We start from the raw sequence: 25,706 nt of genomic DNA on the forward strand, positions 1-25,706 counted from the left end.
TTACTCTCGACACAGGTTTCTTCGGGAGAATATTAAAACTAGTTTTAATCTGGGTAAAACTGTCTCGGGATTTGAGTTTCAGACCAAAGGTTGCAACCATAGGACTATATATAAGTGTGTTCAAACTGCAACATCGTTAAGTAATTAATTTTTCTTAAAAATTAGATGACCTGACAGTCACCTCAAAAAAAAGGAAACAAAACATTTTTAATCAACATCTATGTTTATTGTTAAAACCTTTTGATACAAAAAAATCTATAATATAGTTGCAAACAAAATAAATATCACAAGTTCAAAAAAGAGACTCGACCGATTTTCAAAACAAGACGTTTTGAATTTACCAAAATTAGATCCAATCACCGAGGGCAGAGAAGAGAAACATCTAACACGCAGAACTCTATATTTATTCTACACATACATAGAATGTCGAACATACATTAAAAAATATACCCAACTTTTAAATCTAATTTGGCAAATTACTTACATAAATAGAAAAAAAAACGGAATATGTCATTTTATATGTATAAAATCTTACTAGTAACTGTAATTTCTAACATAAAGAAAATGTCCCTTTCTGCAGTTCATGGACATAAATAGTAATGCAAAAGTAGACTGAAAATTTTAGGCAAATTTCAGACAACGGTTTATAAGATTTTTTGCGAATAAATTCGCCTAATTTACCATGGTGAAGTAAATAATATATTTCATCTTACATACACAGATTTTGTTGCATGCATAAGGTTTTGTATTTCAATTGGTTAGCATCGTCTCAGCTACAGCAATAGAAAGAAAAAAAAAGAATGTAAATATATCGCAATAAAACGCTTTGACTGTTGTCTTGTCCAAAAATGTTCTAAACTTTAAATTAGGTAATCCACAATATTTTTTGTAAGATCATCCCGCAATTCACTTCAAAATTCCGTATTTGCTATATTCCAGGTAAGTCAAGTAACATTAAATCTTTACACGAAAAAAAGGAAATTTCCGTTAATTATAGATTAAGAATTTAAATTAATTTTCCTGCTTATGAATAAGCTAATAACCATAGTTGCGTTATAACTGTTTTACACGTCCAAAGAAAGATTTAAATAATATATACTATTTTTACCAAGCTATATTTTAAAACTCATTGGAAATGAAAAACGCATTTTAGTAGTAATATTTTACAATTATTGAAGTTCCAGCCTTCCAATATATCGATGGTTAAAGTGCAAAACCTCGTAAGTCGAATTTTTATGGTTTATGCATTTTTCAAGGGAAACGTTTCCAAATATCGAATTCCTTTCAACTGCAATTTGTAAGATAATTCCCGGCCTTTAATACATTTAGGTCCATCTATCAGAAACTGCTAAAACTAGCATATAAAATATGTAAAGCAGAAACCCTCTTTAGTTGACTTAGGAGGTTTTGATATTTAAGTTTGATTTGTTAACATAAAAACTTAAAGGTTTAAATCAGTTATGACATGTTAAAGAAAGCGCGTGTCGGCAGATTTTGTGTTTTTAAGCTTTAAAATTATGTCAACTAGTCGTGGTAAATACATCGTGAGTCTACTGGTCAACGAAAATAAAAATGGGTAAGTTATTTTTCGCGATTTATTGTTTTGCATAGTTTAATATACCCTTGTTGGTTATATTAATGTTTTTTATAGGATGTAAAAGTAATGACTGTCAAAAGCGTGATACAAATAATTATACTGAGAAACAACTAGGAACAAGCAATAATTATCTCTTATTAAATTCCGTTTCATATGATACTTATGACCTAAAACAGGCAAGTAACATGACGACTGAGTCGGAAATTCCAAACAGAACTAATATGAACAGTGAACCAGAAATAAGCAACTTTAACGAACTACAGTCATCAACAAGTAATAACTTAACTTAGTCTAATGACCCAAAGCAATAAGACATTAATGTGACGGAATCTGAGAAGCGATTAGGCCAGTGAGTTAGAAATCCAATCCCTTCCAAGACAGCTTTTCTGAATATGCCAATTCAGAACTTTCTCGATCCAAACAAGACTTTTCAGAGTCTAATATTTCCTCAAAAAGCGACCAAGAAGAAATGATAACTAAAAAAAGAACAAAATGTAAAAGAAAAATTAATGTTAATAGCTCTAACTGGGAACTTAATAAAAATAAACTTAAAAGAATGAAAGGAGAAACCTACATGGCAAAAGCTAAACAAGGAAACCAAAAAATATGATAAAGTCGAAAAGAAGTCAAGAAAAATGGGCCCGGCTTGTAATTACAATATGTCAAAGAAATCAAAAAAGTTTCATTGCTAAACCTTTACCGATGAAGAAGGGCAGACAATTTCTGGCAAAAACTATGTTGGATTTTTTTCTGTTATTTGCTATTCTATTAGGAATCTAGAAGTAGACTTATATATAATTTAGGGTATACAGGGGTACCGCGCACAAATACACATGATTCGTGTATTTTGTGTTATCGGCCACTATGGTCGCGCTGTAGTCCTTTTTATCCTCGGGTTATATAGTATATAGTTGTAAAATTGATTGTGTATAATTTGTATATGTATATATTGAGCAAATAAAAAAATTTGAATGTAAAAAGGATTTATAGCCGCAACACCTGTCAAATATCGCCGGGCTGGTAAGTTTTGTGACATGTTTTAGATTGAATAAGGAAGCCGAGAGCTGCATCTTATGTCTTTCATCTGAAAAATAAAAATAATATGCGGAAACGTGTTTGCAAAAAAATGTTTCTTTAGACTCTTGCTATTGGGGAATGGAGTATCCATAGTTGGATAAAAAATAATACGGAAATAGCCCAGAAATCAGCTACTAGAACACAAACAAAGAAAAAATAATATTAAACCGGTTTCTAAAGACAAGGAATTTCTTCTTCGATTTCTGTCTGATGTTCCCAAGATTGAGAGCCATTATTGCCGCAAGGACACAGACAAATTTTAAATCATACCACATTTAGACAAGAGATTAATAATTTGAACCTGTAACTTTTATGGCCAAAGTAAGTTAACTTTCTTTTTGTCATAATAATGTACTTAGTTTTATGGTTCTTTTAGAAAAGACCAATGTGACACATGCATTAAATTTTCTGTGGGTACCGTTAAAGATGAATATCAAATAAATATCACAAGAAAAAATATGGCTCGTGCTGAAAAAGGATAGACAAAATGACCTGGCTAAGGACAATCCATCGACTTGAATAATTACTATAGATGTAGAAGCTGTATTGCCAGCACCTAGACTGCAAGTTTCTGCATCTTACTTAAAAAATGAAGTTGACTATCCACAATTTTTTAGAAAGCACACTGTTACATTTGGCATGAACGTGCTGGTGGAGTAACAGTTAATGACTTTACTACAGTTATTCTGGATATTTTTAAAAACTTAACTTCAGATACCAGAACCGTAACTTAGTTCTATCCAATGCTTTATTATGGCTTGCTGAAAATAAGAAACTAGAAATATTTAAATATTATCTTGAAAAAGGTCACACTCAAATGGAGTGTACTCGATTCATGCTTGTATTGAAAGAAAACTTAAAAATCCAGAGGTATATGGCTCTCTTGAATATAAGTAAAAGTATGAAGACAACTGGGCAAAACTTTCAAGACGAAAAAAAAAACAGCCAGGTAACCTTGTGATTTTTGGCAACTATACCAAGGTCCACTCAAAATTAAAGCTGATAAGTTCAAGCACCTCCTGGAATTAAAAAATGTATACCTGAAGATTAGATGTCCTTTTACGACATCATTCACAAGCGGAGTAACAGAAAAAGAAATTTTTTTGTACAGTAGTTCTTTTTCCATTAGCATTTTTTTTCTTTTAGTTTACTTCTGGCAGCTCCCCGTTTTGGAGGTTTGACAAATTTTGAAAATAAATATAATTTTTAATTTGATTATTGTGTTTATATTACCCTTTGTCTACATACCATTATGATATATCTGTGTTACAAAACCTCGTATTTTTCAAGAAAAGTTAAAAAATTTAATGTCAAACCAAGTAAGTCATTTATTTCTCTAATAGACAACTTCTATTAAAAATCATATTAAGTGCCCAAAAACTAATTTGAAAACTTAAAACAAAAACTATTATTTAGACAACATTCTGTTTATAGTGTCTAAACATTTTTCCTTCCTCCTGTAAAATTTTGATAAATCGACTTACAAGATTTTGAACTTTAACCATCGATATAATAATAAGCATCAATATTTGATGAAGAATCTAAAATAAATTTCAAAATCAGTACACTTTTGGTAAATGACTCATAAGCACCAAGTTAAATTTCCGGTAATTTATATATAATTTGAATAAAAACTTTATCAAACTGGTACGGAAACTTTATTTGAATTGCGAAATAAACATAATTTTTTTATTTGTAACCCTAAGACTAACACGATCTTTGAATAAAACATCACCATTATAAATAAAAAGAAAATAATCATATAAATTTATTTTTTTTTTTAATCCATAATATTTTATGATCAAAAAATACGATTTCTTTCCTGCATCCGCATTTACCAGCTTCGATTTAAATAATCATTCTGGCAAGAAAAAAGCTATCTTTAATCAGCTTTTTTTGGCTAAAACTAAAAAGCCTACACTGACTGGGACAAAATAATCCCTCCATTTAACAAATATTTAGAAGGAAAACCCTAAATAGTTAGATTAAGTTAATTTGTTTTTATACAAAGTTTGAAAATCTGAGACTAAAATTCAAGATATTCCGAATTTCCACTTACTTTGCCTGCATGTATAAGAAGTATGAATTTTGAGAATAATCTTCAGTAATTTCATGTTTGGCTGATCGCTTAAAAATTAGGACAGTCTCTGATTTATCGTTATCTGAAATCGGATATTTCTATTGTGACCGTTAAAAAACAAAAACAATATATACATTATATACCAACTTAAGTAGGTTTGCCTTATTTGGGTAAAAAAAAAAATTAATTTGTAGCCGACGTAGTGTCTATTTTTAGTAGTTCCTATTTTAATCTTTTATGTGCACTCTATAAAATTGAATATTTTATAGAGTGTAGGACTATTTTTCTTTTCCATCAATCAATATTTTTAATTCTTTAAGAACATACATCTAAAATTAAGTGCGATCTATTGGCTCAGAACTACAGAAATAGATCGTTTTTTTAAATCATTGCACCCTTGTGAATTGCCGCGGATTTATAAACTTTTGGTAACCAATAGAAAATGTCGAAAAAACGGTTAATTTATTTTACAATAATATTATTATTGGTACTATTAATGACCTACTTATGAGAAATGAAAACGTCTGACGGTTGTTTCTTTTTAAAAATAATTTCTGACACGTTAAAATGAGCAACTTTTTTCTTTTTCGGAGGAATAGACTGTTGGCAGAACCTTTTAAATGCTTCCAATTCTAATTCCTCTTCATCCAGATCTTCATCTAAAACGTCCTTAGGTTGAAATACGCTATCTAAAAATTATGAATATTATCTAAAATTGCCCCATGTATTACTCTAAAAAATTTATGATTTTCTTAAATCACACTATCAATTTGGTTAAAAAGTTTAAAAGGTGTCGTTTGCTTTTTGTTAAAGAAATGAAGACAATATCATTTCTAATTTTATAGGCAATTAAAGACTATTTCTGGAGTTTTTATAGTATATGGTTCATTTCTATATAATTACCTAAACTAGGTCCGTACCTAAATTAAAATAATAGGGTTATTTTCTTTCAAGCTGATCCTCTTTTTTATCGTTTTTATCCCTGCAAAAGAATCCAGGATGTTAAATTAATGTTCATATATTTAACAGTTATTCCTTTGCAAAAAGATATTTATATGGCAAAAAATTACTAACCAGATTTCTTTTAATTAAAATTGTGAATATTTTTCTTATGTTTTTTATTTTGTGTTATAGTGATTACCTAGTTTGGGAGTACTTACTCTTAAGAAAATTATGTTTCTTAATCTGCATTTACTAATTTTTTTTGTTTTTAAAGTACTAATTTTTATTGTTTTATAATTTAATATGATTAAAAAAGTCACAATTCGTAGTTATAATGACGTAATAAATGTTTTTTTTAATGATGTAATAAAAATTGAATTACATTTACAAGTAATTTTTATAAAATTTCTATAACACCCTATTTAGTTAGTGCTGCTAAATAGTATTATTTTTTGTAAAATTCACTGTCTGACCTACAAATCTAATAAAATATGCGTATTTACAAGTAAATACAACCAATATTCCTAATTCAACCAATATTCTGGTATATAAGTTTATGGATATACCATAACTTAATAGTTTTTAGTAAAGTTGGCAATATAAAAAAAATAAATTTTTATGCTGTCTTAGTTATAAGCTCACTTTTTACATCTTTACATAGTACTGTAACCTATCCCTTCTACTTCCACCTAGTTTTGAAGTTGTGTGAGTAAACAACGTATTCAAACCAAAAAATAGAGAATATTACTCACCATATAACCAATCTTCGTCATTCTTGTTGAAATCCAATTCCATATCAGCCCCATTAGAAGGAATTATTGAAACTTCAGCATGATTGTCATCAGAGCTATTATCAATACCATTGCAAAATGTATCATCGCATTCTTTATCAATTTTAGTTATTTCAATACCGGGTAAACCAGATAGAATCTCCTGAGCATCCATACTTGAAACCCCATTTGTATCGTCTACCTCTTCTTTAGGTTCATTGATATACGTCATCCGGTTTTCAGTATTGTAACTTGTCGGATTCATATAATTTGAAATGCTTGGCCTGTTTTCTTCACGACCAGGATAAATAGGCAATCCCAAAGGTCGGAAGCCATTTGATGATGCTACCATACCACTTTCTATAGAGTGTTGTAGTCTAGAACTTCTTATAGTGACCATGCCATTTTCACTAGTAAATATTGCCGCAGGAGCACTTTCGTCCGGGGGAACTAGAATTCTATTAGTATTGTCTCCTAAAGATGGAAAATTCGAAGGTTGGAATTGCTGGAACATTGGGTTTCTAAGAGTCACCATTTTAGGCTGGTCTTTGGCTTCATCCGGTTTAGCATTTAGAGGTTTTTTGTTTTTCTTTTTTTTCTTTGAGGTTTTAGATGGCACTCCGGCTGGTTTGTTTGACTCATAATCATTTTTCTTAATTAGTTTTTCAGTTTCTACAACAATTACACCTGACTTGCCCAAAACTGAGGAATTACTGTTGTTTGCTGAAGACCCTAAATACTTTTTGGAGTTTGCAGATGGGGTTTCTATTTTGGTAATTGATATACCTGAAAATTACGAAATTTTACAGAATTAGAAATAAATAAAAACATATGTTTATACCTGGAGGTAATTTTAAGTTTTTAACAAGTTTAGCCTCAAAATCAGAGAGTTCCCTTTCAATTTTTTCTTGTTTTTGTTTCGATTTTTTAATTTGGGCGTCAAACACTACATCAGGCATTACATTCATAGTTTTGTCTACAGTCAAGGTTACTTTTACATCTTTTGATATAACCTTAACATCGTTTTGCGGTTTCTCGATATCCGCTGGTTTCTGATACGGGCTTTTTGCCGATTTTTGATCCTGATTATTCTTTTTTCCTTTGCGACCTAAAATTAAGATCATTTACTAATTTTTCTTAAGCCAAAAAATGTTTGTTAATAAAAAATATAAAAAAGTTTAACATGACTTAAGTTTATATTAACAAATTTAACTTTTTATTGGTTATATTTTTTATACAATGAATTTTAAATGTATTTTCTGTACACAAATAGTTTATCATCATAAATTTTTCAGTGGTAAATATGCTAGCTGCCAAGTGTTTCATCCATTCAAGTATGTTACTACTTGGAGACTAAATTTTTAGGATTCTTTCTAATACTTAAATTGTTAATTATTTCAAAATGTATAGCCTGAATACTAAAAGTGTTTTTTACGCATATTTTCAATTGATTAGAATAAATGTTTTTATTTGGACCTCTTCAAACTATTTGGTCAGAAATACAAAATATGATGTATATAAACAAATGCGTAATCCAAATACCATTATGAATATGTTTGTGTGTTCTGTGTTTAATTCTTACCAAAAAATATCTTTTAACACATTTATTTTCAAATTAAATTTATTATAATAAGCATATTATGAGAGAGTTAAATAAAAATTTACCTTTATCTTTGCATTCATTGGCAATAGCCTTACTTTGACCCTGTTGATTTGAAACTTTTTTCTCATTCTGTATTTTTACTTTCTTGGGGTCTTCTACTATATGAGTAAGTATTTGATTCTGCTGTGGTGTGCAACCCTTCAGCGTAATAGTAACTTGTGGAATGCCATTTTCAACCCCAGGTATTTTCTTAATTGTAACCATTGCTGGTATGGTTTCTTCAATCGTGTTCTTTTTTAGTGCTTCCTCGGCTCGTTTTCTTGCTTGTCGTTGTTTTTTCTCTTTTTTTTTCCAAATAGCTTCTTGGATTCTCCGTTCCTCCTCGGCTTCTTCTTGCGTTCTTATCTGTTCAAGTCGCCGCATTTCTTCTTGGCGAGCTTCCTCTTCTAATTGCCTTTTTACTTCTAATTCAGCCTTCACTCTCTCTTGTTCCTAAAAAGTTTGCTTTAGTTATGGTCCTAAGAAGAAATATTCAGTGTACCAAATGTATTTTTTTAATTTATTAAGTTACATAATTACATTTTATAAGTTACTTATTAAGTTACATAAATCTTTTTGAGTTTTTCATATAAATTGAACAAAGCATTTTGCTTGTTATATTAAAACTATCTTTGCTTGCTATATAGCAATAAAACAAATTATTCAAAACATCATATAAACAAAAAAATCAACTTACCCTTTTTTCTTTTTGTCTAGCTTTCTTTGCAGCTTTTTTTTCAGCCATTTCAGCCTTGTTCTTCTTATTTTTGCCTTCAATAAAGTTAACCAAGCCTCTTATTTCATTAATCTTACTTATTGTATAAGCTATTTCTGGAGGTGGAGTAGAGGGTTGACGTGTTGGGGTCGAAGGGATACTGGGTGGGGTTGTTGGTTGAGGTGGAGTAGGGGGTAAGCGAGGGCGGGCAAAGTAAAAGTGAAGAGGTGAGGGAGGTAGAGGTACCTGTAATAAATTATTTAAATATACACTATAATCATCTAAAACAGACAATCTCAGAGTAAAAGAATGAGTAGGAACTTTTAAATAGAATCGAATTTTTATATCATCAATACAAATTGAAAACTCACTCTGCTCTCTTCTTTAAACCTATCAATTTCTGTCTCTGGGGGTGCCATTTCATAAGTCTCTTGTTCCTTTCTTCTATCCCTCTTCCTGTTGTACCTAACTCTAAGCTTATCCTTGGGTTCTATTATGCCTTTAGAACCAAATACTCTACAGTAAGTGCAGTCACAATCTTTTGGTCGCGGTACTTCAGGGGGAAATCCTTTAAAAAAATTCAACAGTTATGTATAAACATGATTTATTATATAGTACATACCCTGAAATTCTTTCTTTGCAGACGGTTCGTTACAACCTGTGGAAAAGTATTCACTAGGCCTAAAAGCAAAATGAATAAAAGTATGACAAATAAAGTTTGATATTAATAAATATATATTACATGCAAAGGGGCGAAAGGCGGTGATTTCTGAAATGTGTGAAGTTTGTTGCCAATCAAAGCAGGCAGACATCACCGCCTTTCGACATAAGTCTAGGTTTATGTTCATAAAAAGCACATTAAAAATTCGGTTTGCTGCATCTCGAGGGATTCAAAAATGGTGGAATCTTGCCAAATGAATGTAAATGACCTAGGGGCGAAAATTATTTTGATATAATTTCTATTGATTAGAAAAACATACTTATGATAAAGTTTTCCTAAAGCCGTCATAATATGCTCAGTCTCCGCCAATTTGTCTGGGGTGACATGCGACATCATGACACTGTGATCGTGTTCGTTACTAAAAAAAGGTATCTTAATATAGTTACTGAATGTCGCATTAAAAATCAAATACCTTTTAGGTTTTGGGTAACCATTTGCCACAAGTTCATCCCTGAGACTTGAATATCTACCATTTTTAACATTCTCTACTAACTTAGATTGTTTCCTTGATTGAACAAATTTTTCAAATGCAATTTTGGTTCTATTCATTTCATTTTTTTTTTACTTTATTAATAGCTTTGGATGAAATTTTCAGCTTGTCATTAAAAAACTCGGTCAGTTGAACTGTACTATCACTTAACTTTACTACATCCACATTATCCATATGATTTAGAGTTGATTTTGTAGTACCGCCACGTTGTATTGCTAGAGAATCGTCAACGTGACCTAAAATAGCAAATATATTAATTTTCCATTTTTATAGCTCATGCTATTATTACCATTCACATGTCTTTGAAACTGCTCTAAATTTAATATGCATTTGCATTTTCGACAACAGGTGGTTCTTTCTTCAGTAGCAATAAATGAAAAATCCTCATTATAATCGAGATATACTTTATATTTGGCTATAAGACATTCTTCACATATACATTGTCCATTTTTGTTTAAACCTGGTCCCTCTGGAAAAAATCTCCGGTCCATTAGTAAATCAAAAAGATTTTGGTCAATTCTCTCCATGTCAATGAGATTTTTACTAGAAAATAAAAAAAAATAATAGCTTCGTAGAAAATTTCCCATTACTCAAATTCTTACACTTCAGAACTTCTATCAACCCAGAAAGTAGCTAAAAGCAATTTCTTATGAGCAGACAATACTTTTTTGTTTTTTAGTGATTCAAGACTGTTATCTTCAAACTTTCTTTCTTGACTAAAAACCATATTTTTGAAGCATAAACATTAATTAAAATATATAAAAAACATACTTTGTACTTGCAACTTTAGCCTGCATTTCTGCCCACATTTTAATTAATTTATTCATAGAATTATACAATTGCATACTATCACCTGGACTTCTCTTTGTCTAAAAAAAATCAATAGATATTACTTAAGTTGTATGTTTTTATTTTGAAATAACTTACCCTTAAAAACTCATCAATCCTACTCTTTACCCTATCACTCTCATAGAAATACTTAGCAAAAATAAGGCTATTAAAGTCTACCCAAGATACACGATAATTTTTATACAAAACATCTCTTTCAAACTCTAACATGACTGGAACTAGACTTTTTGCAGCAATCAACATTGCCTCATAGTAAGCAAAGAATTCTAAAAACATGTATTTTATTTAAGTATGAATTTTTTAAATTGTCACTTTAAACTAGAAAACTATAAAAAAGTTAACATAAATATAGATTGACTTACTCTTTAGAGCCTCTTCATAATCATGCTGACTAAAATGCCACTGAGCAAATATACAATACTCTCTTAGCAAAGTAAAAATTCTTAACCAAAGTTGGCTCTCATCCTCCATTCTTAAACTGAAATAAGCATAATTTTGTTTCTTATTTCACTTTTAACATAGGAAATTGAAATATTTCATATTATTTACCATGTGATTAATCCCCTCATTTCTGACACAAACAATGTTGATAAGCTTTCATTGTTGGTAGTATTAGGAACAATGGAAACAAAATTTCTATATGAATAAAACAAGTAATGGTGTAGGTCAATCCATGCAAAATGAAAAGAAGGAAACAGCTCCTGAACCTTCTTAATGAAATCCAGCAATATTTTCTGCTCAATGTGAGAGTATTTGTGTACTTTTTTCTGCAGAGTATCATCATGTTCCACCCAAATACCTTTAAGAGTCTTTTGAGGATTCTAAAATAAAAATATAGATATTAAGAATAAACAACTTATTCCGATAAATAATAAAGAGATAAGAGATTTTTTTAAATTCATTTGCCTTTTATGATGCTTAATTTTTTTTTTAGATCATAGATATTGAAAGGTGAATTTACCTAGGATATAATCTGAAAAAAAAACGGTCTCTCTAATTTCTTGCCACTTTTCACGGCTTTCTTCTCCAATATTTGGATCACCTAATTGGTTTCTTAATCTCCATCATTTATGATTTTACAATTGCTGTTAATACAGGGTGTCCCGAAATTACATCGCAATATTTTACCAGCCGCATCTTTGTCTAAAAATAAGACAAAAAGTCCATATACAGTATGGTTCAAAAGTGCATTGTTTTTTAAGTTACAGGGTGTTTTATGAATCATGTTAAAGATGGTTTTTTGTTAATATATCCGGAACGCCTAGTTGTATAATCTTTTGAAATTTTCAACATTTACTATTGGTTTTATTAAAAACTGATATTGCAACCATTTTTGCCAAAATGTATAGAGGGTCGTGTAAAATAAGTGGTTGGTAAAGTTTAAATTGTTAAAACTTTTTTTCCAGCAACTCCATGATAATTTTGGTATTAGAATTGAAAAGAACAAACATTTTTACATAAAAAAGGTGCTCTTGTTTAATTTCGATAGGAGCTTCCGTTTTCGAAAAAATTAGATGTAAATGTTTTACAAAGAGAACGCGTAAGTTATTTTGGTAACAGTTAATAAAATTAAAAAGCATCCTAAAAATCCGTTGGGGATAAACTTGACCTAAGACTATCACAAATACTTTATTTAAGATCAAAAATTGTTTTTCGAGTTCAATTTTTTTTTTTTAATGTAATTGAATAGGTAAAAAAAGGAACAATTAATTTATTACGTAAAAAAAAAACATAAAAACACCAAACAAAAAAGCACAAATTACAACAAATGTTCAAAGTGGTTTCCATTTTGCTGAAGACACAATCTTGCCCTACGCGTTATTGCGCGAGTAGCCCTTAAAACAAAAAATGGATTTCTCTTTATTTCATTAACAGCCCAATTAATCCTTTGCATCAGTTGTTCATGGGTATTTATCTCCACGGCATATACCAACTCATTTAAATGTCCCCATAAATAATAATCTAACGAAGTTAGATCTGGAGATCGAGGAGGCCAATTTATAGGACCACCTCGACCAATCCAACGTTCAGGAAAATGGTTATTCATCCACCCACGCACATTGCGACCAAAATGAGCAGGCGCTCCGTCTTGTTGAAAAATCATGTTTTGGCGTAAGATAAGAGGAACTTCTTCCAGAAGCTCCACAAGATTATTTTCCAGCATATCAATTGACCGAAAACCTTCTTTGAAAATTACTACGCCTTATGGCTCTTGGATTTTGATCTGCCCAAAAATGCATATTATGCATGTTAAATGAACCATTTCGTGTGAAAGTGGCTTCGTCCGTTCATAAAATGGAAGGAATTAAGTTTGGATTATTAATAATAATAAACCCATTGACAAAATTGGATCCTCAACGGAAAATCGTCTCGCTCTAAATCTTGGACCTCATGATTTATTATTAATTGATTTTTTTCGAAAATGGAAACTCCTATCAAAATTAGACAAGAGCACCTTTTTTATGTAAAAATGTTTGTTCTTTTCAATTCTAATACCAAAATTATCACGGAGTTGCTAGAAAAAAAGTTTTAACAATTTAAACTTTACCAACCACTTATTTTACATGACCCTGTATACATTTTGGCAAAAATGGTTGCAATATCAGTTTTTAATAAAACCAATAGTAAATGTTGAAAATTTCAAAAGATTACAACTAGGAGTTCCGGATATATTAACAAAAAACCATCTTTAACATGATTCATAAAACACCCTGTAACTTAAAAACGATGCACTTTTGAACCATACTGTATATGGACTTTTTGTCTTATTTTTAGACAAAGATGCGGCTGGTAAAATATTGAGATGTAATTTTGGGACCCCCTGTATAATACAAAAACAAGGTGAAGAATATAGAAAATGTAAAACATTTTCTTGTTAGAATGTTGATTTCTTTAAACTTTAAACTGTTAGTTTCTGGTTTTTCTTTGTTAGTTTACCTTTTTATGCATTCACTCTGTCTGTAAACAAGCTTTCCATACAAACAAAACAAATGATTTTTAAAATATTGCTGATTTCATGACAACACCATTATTCATATTATTTTTGTCAAAAGTTGTAAGAATATTGATAAAATTTTGTATTGCTTGAAAATAGAAACTGTTATTCTAGGACAAGGATGTTCTGGAATATTGTAAACTATTTGATGATGTTACAAAAATTGCTGGGAATTATTTTACCAGCAATTCCATTTCTCATAATACCAAATTATAAGCTTTAAGATGAGAGCCATAACAGTTCCCTTAAAACATCGGAAAGTGCTAATTTATAGAAACATAATATTTTAATGACAATGTAACCTACAGATTTGGTAACTTCAAAAAATCACCTAAACCAACTTTAACTCACCTCTCTTTGTATTACTTGTTTTATTTTAGACATTCATAATAAAGGGGGAGGGCATTTTTTAAATTAATAAATAAAAGATGATAATATGATAGCGGTATGACAAAAGAAGTTTCAAGTTTTACAGAATCAACTTGAATCAGTCAAGATCACAACTATATTTATAAGGGTCATGTGAGTAGTCGATCAATATCTTAAGTCTCTAATCAAGTTCTAGACCCAGTTTGGTCCTGAGCTAAATGTGATTCTCATTTCTTCTTGATACTTAGTCACTGTCTATTGTAATTATTCCTCATTTCCTATGAGTTTGTTTTTATTTTCAATTTCCTAATTTTATGGATATTCCACAAGAAATTAAACAATTTGCCATAATTTTAAATGGCATCTAAATAAGCACAAAATAAGTTCATTAAGTTTATTACAAAACCCATGTTGAAACTTTTTGGGTTGACACCTGCTTGATATTAATTATATTTTTTACTTTATGGTATTTATGTGTACAAGGTACAAATATTGCTTAAAATTAATTGCAATTGTTTGAATTAATTAGTTAATATTACCTTTAGTAAATAGTAGATATGTTCACGAGGTTTATCATAGATTTGTTTGAGATGTTCAGTGGAAAATATGGTGTTTCTAATTTCATGTTCATCATCAGTATTAACACACATGTAGGTATCATAATGGGCTCTTCTGCAAACTTGCCTCACCATAAGGTCAATAAACCTTAATAAATCTGGAAGGTATCCTATGGCTTTTTCTACATCATTTCCACTCATGTTAAAAAGCCTCAGGAGTGTTTACCTTCTGAGTTAGATGTAAATGCTTGGATATATTTATATCCTAGTCTGTGTATACCTAGAGGGTTGTATAAAGAATAAAGTCCTAATTAAAAAAAAACCTCTGTAATGTGACTAGAAAGTCTCAAAACTCGGTGACCAGTGCTTAACACGCCGCTCATTCCACTTTTCTATTTTCTAAAAGTCAAAACATAAAACTAAAACAATCAAATTTTCTACTCAAATATAAAATAACCTACTTGAAGAATATTTTTGTCATGCGTCAATTGTCAGTCAAGTCTCACTTCACTGTCACAAGTCAATGTCAAATATTCGAAATTAGAGATGGGCTATTTCGTACTGAAGTGAATCGTTCCGCACGGAAGGCTCTTTCATTTTTAATCGGACATATCAAATTATAAGTTTCCTTAAGGTAAAATCAAAGTGAAATCCATACGTGCCTAGTTTAATTGTAGCAGCATCAATTCTAAAAAATTTCCTTCAAGTATTTTTCTATTTTATTTTTTTAAATCTATTTATTTATCAACATAAAAAATAAAAAAAAAAAACATTTTATGTGATACAATGCAATTTATAAACTCAAGTAGCCATAAAAAAACGGTATGAGATTAAAGGAAAACTAAGACTATAGTACGAGCAAATTTTTTATATTTATTTGAATTGTTTCAAAAGAAATCAAGATTCTCTGCATAACTGTTAACGTTGCTTTTAGTTGTTCTGCAGAAAACTATACGCAGAAGATCATTATTTCTGCTATAACATGCTACATGCATTAAAAAAGCGTCTTTTAATATTCAAAATACCTTATAATACCACTAAGGACATAAAAGCAAAACACACATATTACTCTCATCTGCTTAATAGTGCTAAGTGAAAGATATGATGTAGTCTGATCTGTGCTTAAAACTGTACCTCATTTAAAAATGTTGTAATTGGGTTATCAGGTTATATTAAAACATTCAATCTTAGACTTAACTAAGCTAATATACAGTGTGGTGAATTTTATCTCGCAAAATTCCTGAGACCCTGAGATCCTGAGAGGGCAATTTAATCAAGAAAAAGGGCTCTTTTCAATGAGAGTTTAAAAAAAGTGGCTTTCCATTTGAAAAAAAAAAGTTGGGGTTAATTTGGACTCCCCCTGTAGGTGAAAAAATACAAAAACTATCTTGAAATGTGAAAAAAAATAAACAAAAATCGACGGGTCTCAGGCATTTCGCGAGATAAATTTTGATGAGTTTTAACTGAATTTATTCCAGTTAAAGTCACCACACTGTAAAACAAATTTAAAGCAGGAACCTGTATAAAATTCCTACAATCTCTTGATAAAGCCCACAAGGCTGTTTGCTTTATAAATGATAAAAATCAATGGGATGTGAACAGAACTTGTTGTTGAACCTAACAAATAGACTCCTAAGTCCTTGACTAATTCAACCTGGTTTCAGATGACATGGTTAATTATGTAGACTGATCGTCTCCGTCTCTGCTAAGTCTTATAAATCACTTGCTGCTATTAAGCTCCAAGTCATTTACTTGCCACCAGCATGAAATGGTATTAAGGTCTTTCTGCAGAGCAACCATACATTTAGAGAGAAAAATCTGTCTATAATGCCTTCAGATTATCAACAACAAGTAGAAAATTAGACTCTAAGAAATGACCAAGATCATTGCTCAATAAACTAAAAAGCTGTGGGTCAAGGTGTGAACTGAGCTGGCGAAAAAGGGGTGAAAGGGAGTTAAAGGAATTGCCAGGTTGAAAGAAATGGTTTTGGAGAATAAGAAAGAATTTAATTAAAATTTTTTTTCACTGGAAAAGCGGTTTTTTTTTTTGGGATAGGACAGAATCGAGGAAGTTCAAAACAAAATTGAAACACAAAATAGGCATTTAGAGCTGGCCTGTAGAAAAGTGGGGATTCAAAATTGACTGACGATCATTGATACCCACGTAGATTTAAGCAAGTATATCAGAAGTCAGAAACAAGAGCTTCTCTGCCAAATATATAAAGCCGTGCTGGGGGTATAGTCCTTGATGGTAATCCCTCGATCTGGTCAACCATACGATCTATGGAAGGAGGTTGCGAATACATATACATAACCAACGCAGCATTCCTGTTATGATCCTCAAACACTATGAAAATGCAAATTTCTTCAATAGAGGTGTCATAGTAATCCTTATGATTTAAAATGCTTTTTAACAGCATTAAGGAGCACTCTGCCACCTATATTTTTTAAAGGAAGCCTTAGCTTCATTTATTTGCAAGATTTAACATACAGCATATGATATACGGAGTTGCGTTTCCAAATAATTTAATAGGTATTTGTCATTGACATCACCTTACATTGCCCTCTCTCACCTGCTAAAAATGAAGAGTTTTTGGTTTTTGTTTTTGTTTTTGGATAGCACTGCATTCTCGACTACTTCTTTAAGAATGTTAATGGTGCTTGCATAAAGATATTTGATAAATCAGAAATGCACTATAAAGCCATCGATTTGGGTTATGCGTCATTACTGAGCTGGGTATGAGCTACCGATGTTGAATGTTACTAAATTTAGAATTATATTTGCCGGTTAGATTTATGGAGAGTTTAATCATCCACTTAACATTAATATGAAAGCTGCTTGCTAACACATCATAGTGTTTTATCATCTTTACCGATATATATAGGCTTTTCTAGTCTCTTGATATAGTTTAGAGGCTTAAACGCATATGAGTTGTTCTATTTCTCACATTTCTTGTGCGAGTTGCGGCGTTATTTTATGGGATAACTCCTCTCACTCAATACGAGCATTTTTACTTCATAAGAAACTTCTTTAAATTTTCATTATAGGGAGTATTAAAGGCTATTGATAGACGTAAATGTCCTAACCTTTCCTTGCATAGGCATTCTTAATTCCCTAGTTAAAATACATAAGAAAAAATCAAGACTTTTATTTTAACTTTTATTACACAAGACATAGTATAGGGTTTCCTTAGTTAAAACTACAAAATCAAAAATTAATTACTACTCAGTGGTCTTTACAATAAATTAAAATACTCATTTATTTTACAATTTAGATGATGATATGACTATTCGATTCGTCGTATAACTTTGACTAGAGCCATAATCAGGCATGTATTTTGAGCTTGTATTTAGGTTTAGTTGTCATTATGTAATTTAAATTTATCTAAATTTTTAGAAATATTTTAAATTTTTTAATTATTGAACGTAGTTTTTATGTACCAACTATGGCCTAAATGTGTGTATATTTCCCTTAGAGTAGGGAAGAGAACTCTCTAAAAGTGAAGATTGTTTTGGTGGATTAGACGAAATTCAGACATTATTCTTGAAAACTTGAATGTTCTATCTATGGTCATTTAAATGTAACTTTTGACCTATGGACGTTGTTGCCCATAAACACAAGAAAGTGTTAAAATCAAAATAAAAATGAGTACATAAGCTATAAATAACTCTGTAGTTCTTATTTACTTTAATTCTATATACTAATCAAGGCTGATTGGCCATGATAATTAGTTTAATTTGGTATAGAGCACACTCAGAAGGTTTAAGTAGATAGCAAAACTTTCGACTGGTCATCATACTCTCATACGTAAGAAGTAGGCGAAGGCGCTGGAGTTTATAACTTATCATTTTTCATGTAAGGGGAACAAATGGTTGATTTAATGAAATTCTTAATGTTACTGACTCTTTGATGGTGGAATTAAATCTTAGTTTTTTTTATTTTCACGCAATCGTAGAATGTTTTGCGCCTCATTGCTAGATTTGTTGCAAAAAAATTGACAAGAATCCCGATATTTTACAAACTGATTAAGTGAATTAAGCAATGTCTGCAGTTACCCAATGTTTCAAGTATTATTGTAGATAATATGAGCTTAATTGAAATTATGTTATTTATATCAATTTTCTTTGTTTGGTTCGCAATTTATCCAGTGACATTAAGAAAAATCACGACATTAAAATTATTTTAAAACCCATGCAGATAATTACAATTTTCTTAATGCTGAACATAAGTAGTTGTTTATCGTGAAACTCCAGAAACCTCAAAGCACCTGTTCTATATGTAGGAGTTATTCATTAATTTTTATTTCTTGTTTTAATAGGTGGACTGATTGATGGGTTTATAAGTGTACACAAATTTTCTTTCGCATACTAAAGTGCTTATTGAATCTAAGTGCATATAAAGTTTATATTTTTAAAGTGTGTATGATAGGATCTCATTTAGATGTAAGATCTTAATGGTGTTTTTCTGTCGTTTGATGATTCTGAGAGCCTTTCAGGTTTGAAATGCCTGTGGCATATACAGGTTGGAGAATCGAAGATTACGCATTTTCCAAAACACCGCATCCTATTGTCAATGAGAAGCCGTCTTTGATTATCTGATTATTTTCTGTTTTTATTTTTTTACAGACTAACAATAATAATCTTGACACGTTTCATTTTGCTGTGAGATTGCATGCCGCACTGTTGAATTTCAAAGCGCTATATTTTTTTTCTTAACTTTTTATAACTGTCTTCTTTCCCAAAGAGTTTAAACTATCGTTTCATAAAGCCAATTCGGCAGTACAATGTAGGGATTTGTTTTGAATTACCTTTGAAAATAGACCAATTCCTTGTGAAAAAGCAATATTAAATATAGTTTCGAGACATCTGTCTTCAAGATACTAAAGTGCAACAACCTTCTATTGAAAAGGTCCAGGAGCAAGAACAACTGGGAGAAATGGTTTGTAGTGCCCTAGAAATGGATTCAATACAATCAAAAAGAAGTGCTGGAGAGAAACTGGGTATGAACCATAAAACTGTTATTAGTATGTGGAAAAAACGTGATTACAAGTGTTTGAAATATTCCAAAACTAAGGAGATATTTTCTGAAGACCTGTAGTGAAGAATGGAATTTTGTGAAGCCATGATGGAAAAAGCAAATTAAAATGAATGGTTCTTACGAACTAGTCTATTTTCAGATGAATGTTCTTTTCAATTAAATGGGAAACACAATCCTTCCATTGTTCTCAGGAAAATGAGCACAGAAGTTTTCAATTCATTATTCAGTATCTTCAAAAATTGGATATTTTGGCTTGTGTTTTGAACGAGTATACAGGCTATTTCTTAATGGTATGTTATACTTTGAAAGCCGTATTCCTGGATCGATTTTAAGTCAAATATTTATATCAATATGAGCCTTAATTTTTAAGATACACTGTGTTAAAGTTTCATTTTATTTTTAGCTTTTAAGAATTTTTTTAAAGACGTTTTGATATTCTGATACCTCAATTTTGATGCAGGATATTATAGTATAAAAACACACTTATTAGAATGATGTTCATTCACTTGGCTATAACAAGTTTTTAATACAATTTTACAAAAAAAAACGCCATAGTGTTACAATAATAACAAATAAAGTAAACAAAAAACAATAACAATTAAATATAATAAAATTACATAATTTACAAAAACTTCTACTCTTTTTCGCATAGAATTACGAATGCCTTGAAAAATTCCACGCGTGTTTCGTATAGTTCCACATCCGAAAATAATTCTATTTCTAAGTTCTTCTAATGTCACAGTTGGTGTTTGATAAACTAATGTTTTTGGGTGTTCCACAAATAAAAATCTAGGCTGTTTAGGTCACGTGATCTAGGTGGTCCTCGACGGCCTATCCAATAATTTTGGTAAGCTCTATTTAAATGTCTGGTTAAAAAAACGGTCCAATTAAATGGTCGAATATGATACCGATACCGAACGTTTAATGAAAATTCTGAAAATGTCTATCTGTAATCGCATTATGGTTTTCCTGGATCCAGTAATAACTATTGTGAAGTTTGATTATTGCATTTCTGGAAAAAATTACTTCGTCTATAAATAAGATGTTGGCATTAAAAGGAGAATTTTTCATTACTTTTTAGAGATTTTATCTACAAAATTTCGTACGTTCATAATTTCTAGGAAACAACGCGAAAAAGATATAACGAAGAATTTCTCGTACCGTCTTGTGGCAAATGTTTAATAACAAACTAATTTTTCCCATATACTTGTTGGACCATATACCTTCCCAGGTCTTCCCTCTGAGGTATTAGGTTTAAAACTGCCATATTCAGGCAATATTGTTCTATCTGGGAGAGCGCGATTAGTATACCTTTTTTAATATAAACGCCTTGCCTCTATGGCATTACCATTGCCAAGACCATAAAGAAAATGTATTTGTGTCGGGTTGCTTATTGTGTAGCAAATTAGAATACATTGCCATTTTTTAACTAGCACAATGCACGTTTTAAGTCCTAAGGAGAAATAAAAATATACTATTAGGAATAAATCACTAACGTCAGTATCATAATGTTAATAGCAACAAAACAACAATCACTGGCAACGAGCAAAGCTAACTTGATTTATTTCAATAATTTTTCAAGATGCAATTTATGTACGTATACTTATAACATATTTTAACGCTTTAAGTTTACGGAAAAAGTGAAAGAGGTGTTTTTTGTTTATAACTGAGTGATAATTATTACAAAAACATAATTTTTTAGTCAATGGCGTATTTGTTTTGTAAAATTTTATTCAAAGTTCGATATAGCCTCGCTACTGGTTCTCCTGAAATGACTTTTATTTTAGAGGATATCTTGAGGAGCCTTTAGAAACATGAATTCAGTAGGCCAATAAATTTAGAGGAGCGAAAGAAAATTGTGGCATGTGCCAACTTCCCTTCAGCAGAAATTTTTTTGGAAGTACGAAATAGGCTTTTATGACAGGTAACTTATTGTTTATCCAAAGACAGGTCTGTTTGAGCCTGTTTTCCTACTGTCATCAGAGTTTATGTTTTATTATTAGAATGTTTTAATTTTTATTACGCAATCCACAGCATAATCAACATTTTGTGATTAAGATCCTATATGGGTTATACACTCATGTATCTAAAGCCCTCATAAGAAAAACGGAAAATTTCGGTCCATCAAAGTCAGACGATAACACATAGATTAATTCTTAGCTAGGAAATTCCCATAAGAGCTAATAGAACACTGAACGTCGATTGAGAGTTACGCCTTCTGAATGTCGAGGAGTAGTACTAACCAGAAACAAAAATAATTTTGCGATTACGTCACAATGTGGGAAATTTAAAATTTGATTATCGCAGCAAATTTCAATTTTGCTATACTTTACCGTACGCTTAAAATTAGTGGGAAATGTATGGTTCTTTCCGAAACGATAGTAGGCAGATTGAAAAAGTATTAAATTGTGTAACCTCTAATAATCAAAACGGCTTTAGAAAAAAAAGTCAACGATTAGAGCCGTATATCAAGCACTGTCTAATATATTAAGCTCTCCAAATGACAGAAACTCCAAATGGCCATGTGCATTGACCTGTCAAAAGGTTTTTACTGTGTCAACCATGAGTGAGTGTGAGGGATACTGCATTGAATTTACTAGCACCGGAAACTCGAACACAACAAGTTACCGAATCTGATATGTATGGTAGGTCTAAACATATAGTTACAGAAAAGAAAAGTAGAAAAGGGTGTCCCACAGGGATCAATATTAGGGCCTCTGCTGCACAATATGTATACCAATGAACTTAGTAGTGTAACAGGTAAATTTGCTGTACTGTATGCAGATGACACTACCTTAATTTTTAGCGACGGCAATCCTTTAGCTTTGCTTAACAATGTGCAGAAGGCTTGTGAGGCTCTAGAGAAATACTTTTCATTGCACGACCTACAAATCAACATGAAAAAAACACAGTGTCCCTTTTTTTGTAAAAAGAAAATTGAGAATACCTCCTCTTTTCAATATAAAAACAACAGTTTTCAGTCTATAGAATATGTTTCTTTTCCTGAAATACAAATAGATCGTGGACTTGGTTGAAGGTTGCACATAGACGGTTTGGCATCAAGCGTCCCAACATATAGGAATGCCTTAAGAGTGATATCTCACAGAGTGAGAACTGATGCAGTCATGACAGCTTAAAGCTTTCATTCAGTCGAAAATACGATTTGGTTTTATTTTCTGAAAACATTCCGTGGAAATCCATAGAATACTTATTTTACAAAAGAGATGTATAAGAGGTATCATTGGAATATTTGCGCAAGATAGTTGTAGAAGCGTATTTAAAAAGAAACCATTTTGACTCCAATTTCGATATAGGATATACCGGATAGCTTTTTGCCTGTTCTTAACAATAATAATCTATTTGAAGACTTTAGATATGACCATACGTACTTATCTAGACATAAGACTTATATACAAAAAAATGTTAGTTATCTCGTTTTAAATTTTTTTTACCCATTTTCCAGAAAATATCAGTTTAATGTTCACGATAGTAGCAAAAAAACGTGTGTTGAACTAACAGACTATTTATTAAGTAAAGTTTTTTATTCATTAAAGAAGTTCTTTCAAGAATCTGTTGCAATGTAGTTCCACTAGTTTAATATCCTGTTTTTTTTATTACATTAACAATTTTAACTGTTTTTGGTTTTTGTTATTTTTTTGTATTAAATGTATTAGTGTTTACGGTTTAATATGTTTTTTAACAAATGTTTAACGCCTACTTTTTGGCTATCTGTAACTTTTGGTTATTCATGAGCAAATAAACGATTATTAGTATTATATTATATTATTAATAAGCACTTCTCTATGGGTAATTATCGATTCCCCAACCTGTATAGCCCCTACATACTACTCTCTCAAAAGTTTGAAATTATTCTAAAAGTATTCCATAGTCGGTGAATATACCTTTTTAAAACCATACTTGGTTTTCAGAGTCTACTTGTGTGTAAATCATCACTAGGCTTCCTCAAGAGATTTAAAAGTTCCTTTATAGTAACCGCATCTTTGTTTATATTATGAGTAGCCATGCTTGTGCCTTGTTAAAAAACCCATACTACCTAATCTTTGATACTCTATAGAAAGTTTATAAAAAACAGTAAAAATGTGGATGAAATATATTTTTCAAATATTCTAATAAAGAAAATGCTCCCTGATATAATTAAGAGCCAATAACTGGAAAATTTTGCATATCTATGATAAAGCGCGCAACAATTTTCAATCGGCCACTGGCAGCGTCACGCGAGAATGAACGGCCTCGGCCGACAAGCTAAATCACTGACGACAGCGATTCGCCGACCATCATAGTCCGGTCACATTAAGTTTTTGATTTTGCCAATAAATGCTCGCAGTCTCAAAGCACTTTCGGTTTTCTTTCTGAAATGCTTAAATTCAAAAATGTTCCAAAAAAGCAGAATGGTTAGGGACGTCTTATTTGAATCATAGGCATATTATGGAAAAAAGGTAATTTCTCTAGTGTAACTTCCTTCTGGTATCTAGATATGAATGTGTCCACGACGTCCTTAATACGTCTTTTCATTAAATTGATTAGGTTTATTAGTAATTTCTCGTTTATTTTACTGAAAATTTGTAAAAAAAAGTCGTTTTTTTATTTGCATTAGTTCTGATCTAAACATAGCAGAAAGAAATAAGAGAACTACGATTTAAAGCCATATCAAAATGTATTTCTCCGAGTTGATTGAAACTATTTTCTATTACTTTTATGCCCTCCACATGCGTAAAAGTGGTCTTAATTTAAATGTGATTAAATTTACCAGGTTTTAAAATTTTATTTAAAGAAATTACTCAAAATAATAGACGAAAAACTTTAATTTTAATGGAAAAAGTGGTAAAGTTATGTGCATTTTTTCGGTTATCATGCTTTAATTTAAAAACCAGGTCCTTCACATATATATTTTTTTGTTTTTCTAGTTTGTACGCAATAAGCTGTGCTATCAAATAAACATCAAATTATTACTACCACTTATGCTAATACGTAAATGGTCTGGCAAACGCAGGACGTAGGAATTGACAAAAATAAAATATTAATTTATATGAAATACTGTTACGTCTACGGATGCCGATATAAGCCCTAGAGAAGAGTTTTGTAAAACCTGAATAAATCGTTTAGCTTCATTATTAAGATAAAGTTTTTTTCGTATCTTGATTTAAATAGTATTTGTGTGAATACAACATTTTTAAAGTTGAATAAGCTCCTCTGAATCTTGAGATGACATGTTTCTAGCGTAATTTATGATCTATTAAACGCATATACCTTGCTTTAAATATGATTTTCTCGTTGCCAATTTTTAAATTTCAATGATTTTTATATATTTGACGGTTGGGGGGGGGGGGGGGGACCAGTGATACTCATTGACAATGAGAACTGCAATGGATTTTGAAGAGCTTTGTCTCAATGATAGGTTACTCCTGGGCCTCGTCAGCATACATGTGATATTCACAATACTGAAGACACTTGTAGACGTTCGAAGTATAGATGCATGAAATCCAGAAGCAAACCGAAGATACTTGCTTGCGAAACACCAGCCATTAGTTTTGGCTTATCTGAAATACCGCCTGCAGTTACTCTAATGAAGTACGTTAAAAAACGCATAAAGTTCATAAACGATATGCTTTATTAAATTAAATAATTTAATAAAGCAAATTCTATTGTTAATAAATATTTATCATGTAAATATTTTTTAACGACGTCACTGGTGAAGATTCCTCATATCGGTGGAACCAACAATGCAATCGAGCGGCGTTGCGATGTTGTTGCATTTTTCTCTAATATACATTATCTGCATTCGTTAAACTATGAATATTGACTTCTTATATATATAGATATCGTTTAATTAGTCAAAAATTAAT

At 30.9% G+C, this 25,706-nt stretch overlaps 1 protein-coding gene across 1 annotated transcript; it reads right to left on the reverse strand.

Annotated features, from left to right (window-relative positions):
• Positions 1–204: 204 nt before the first annotated feature.
• On the reverse strand, positions 205–15,249 carry LOC126748442 (uncharacterized). The gene is given in 17 exon segments (XM_050457695.1): positions 205–5,443; positions 6,449–7,252; positions 7,308–7,574; positions 8,132–8,561; positions 8,806–9,069; positions 9,195–9,391; positions 9,446–9,504; positions 9,804–9,902; positions 9,957–10,100; positions 10,102–10,270; positions 10,324–10,577; positions 10,637–10,750; positions 10,806–10,903; positions 10,962–11,149; positions 11,246–11,361; positions 11,433–11,704; positions 14,787–15,249. Coding segments are annotated over 17 exon segments (3,882 nt in total). The 5' UTR covers positions 15,006–15,249; the 3' UTR covers positions 205–5,255.
• Positions 15,250–25,706: the final 10,457 nt, after the last annotated feature.

This window comes from Anthonomus grandis, chromosome 22 (genome assembly GCF_022605725.1).
Source record: "Anthonomus grandis grandis chromosome 22, icAntGran1.3, whole genome shotgun sequence".
NCBI lineage: Eukaryota > Metazoa > Arthropoda > Insecta > Coleoptera > Curculionidae > Anthonomus > Anthonomus grandis.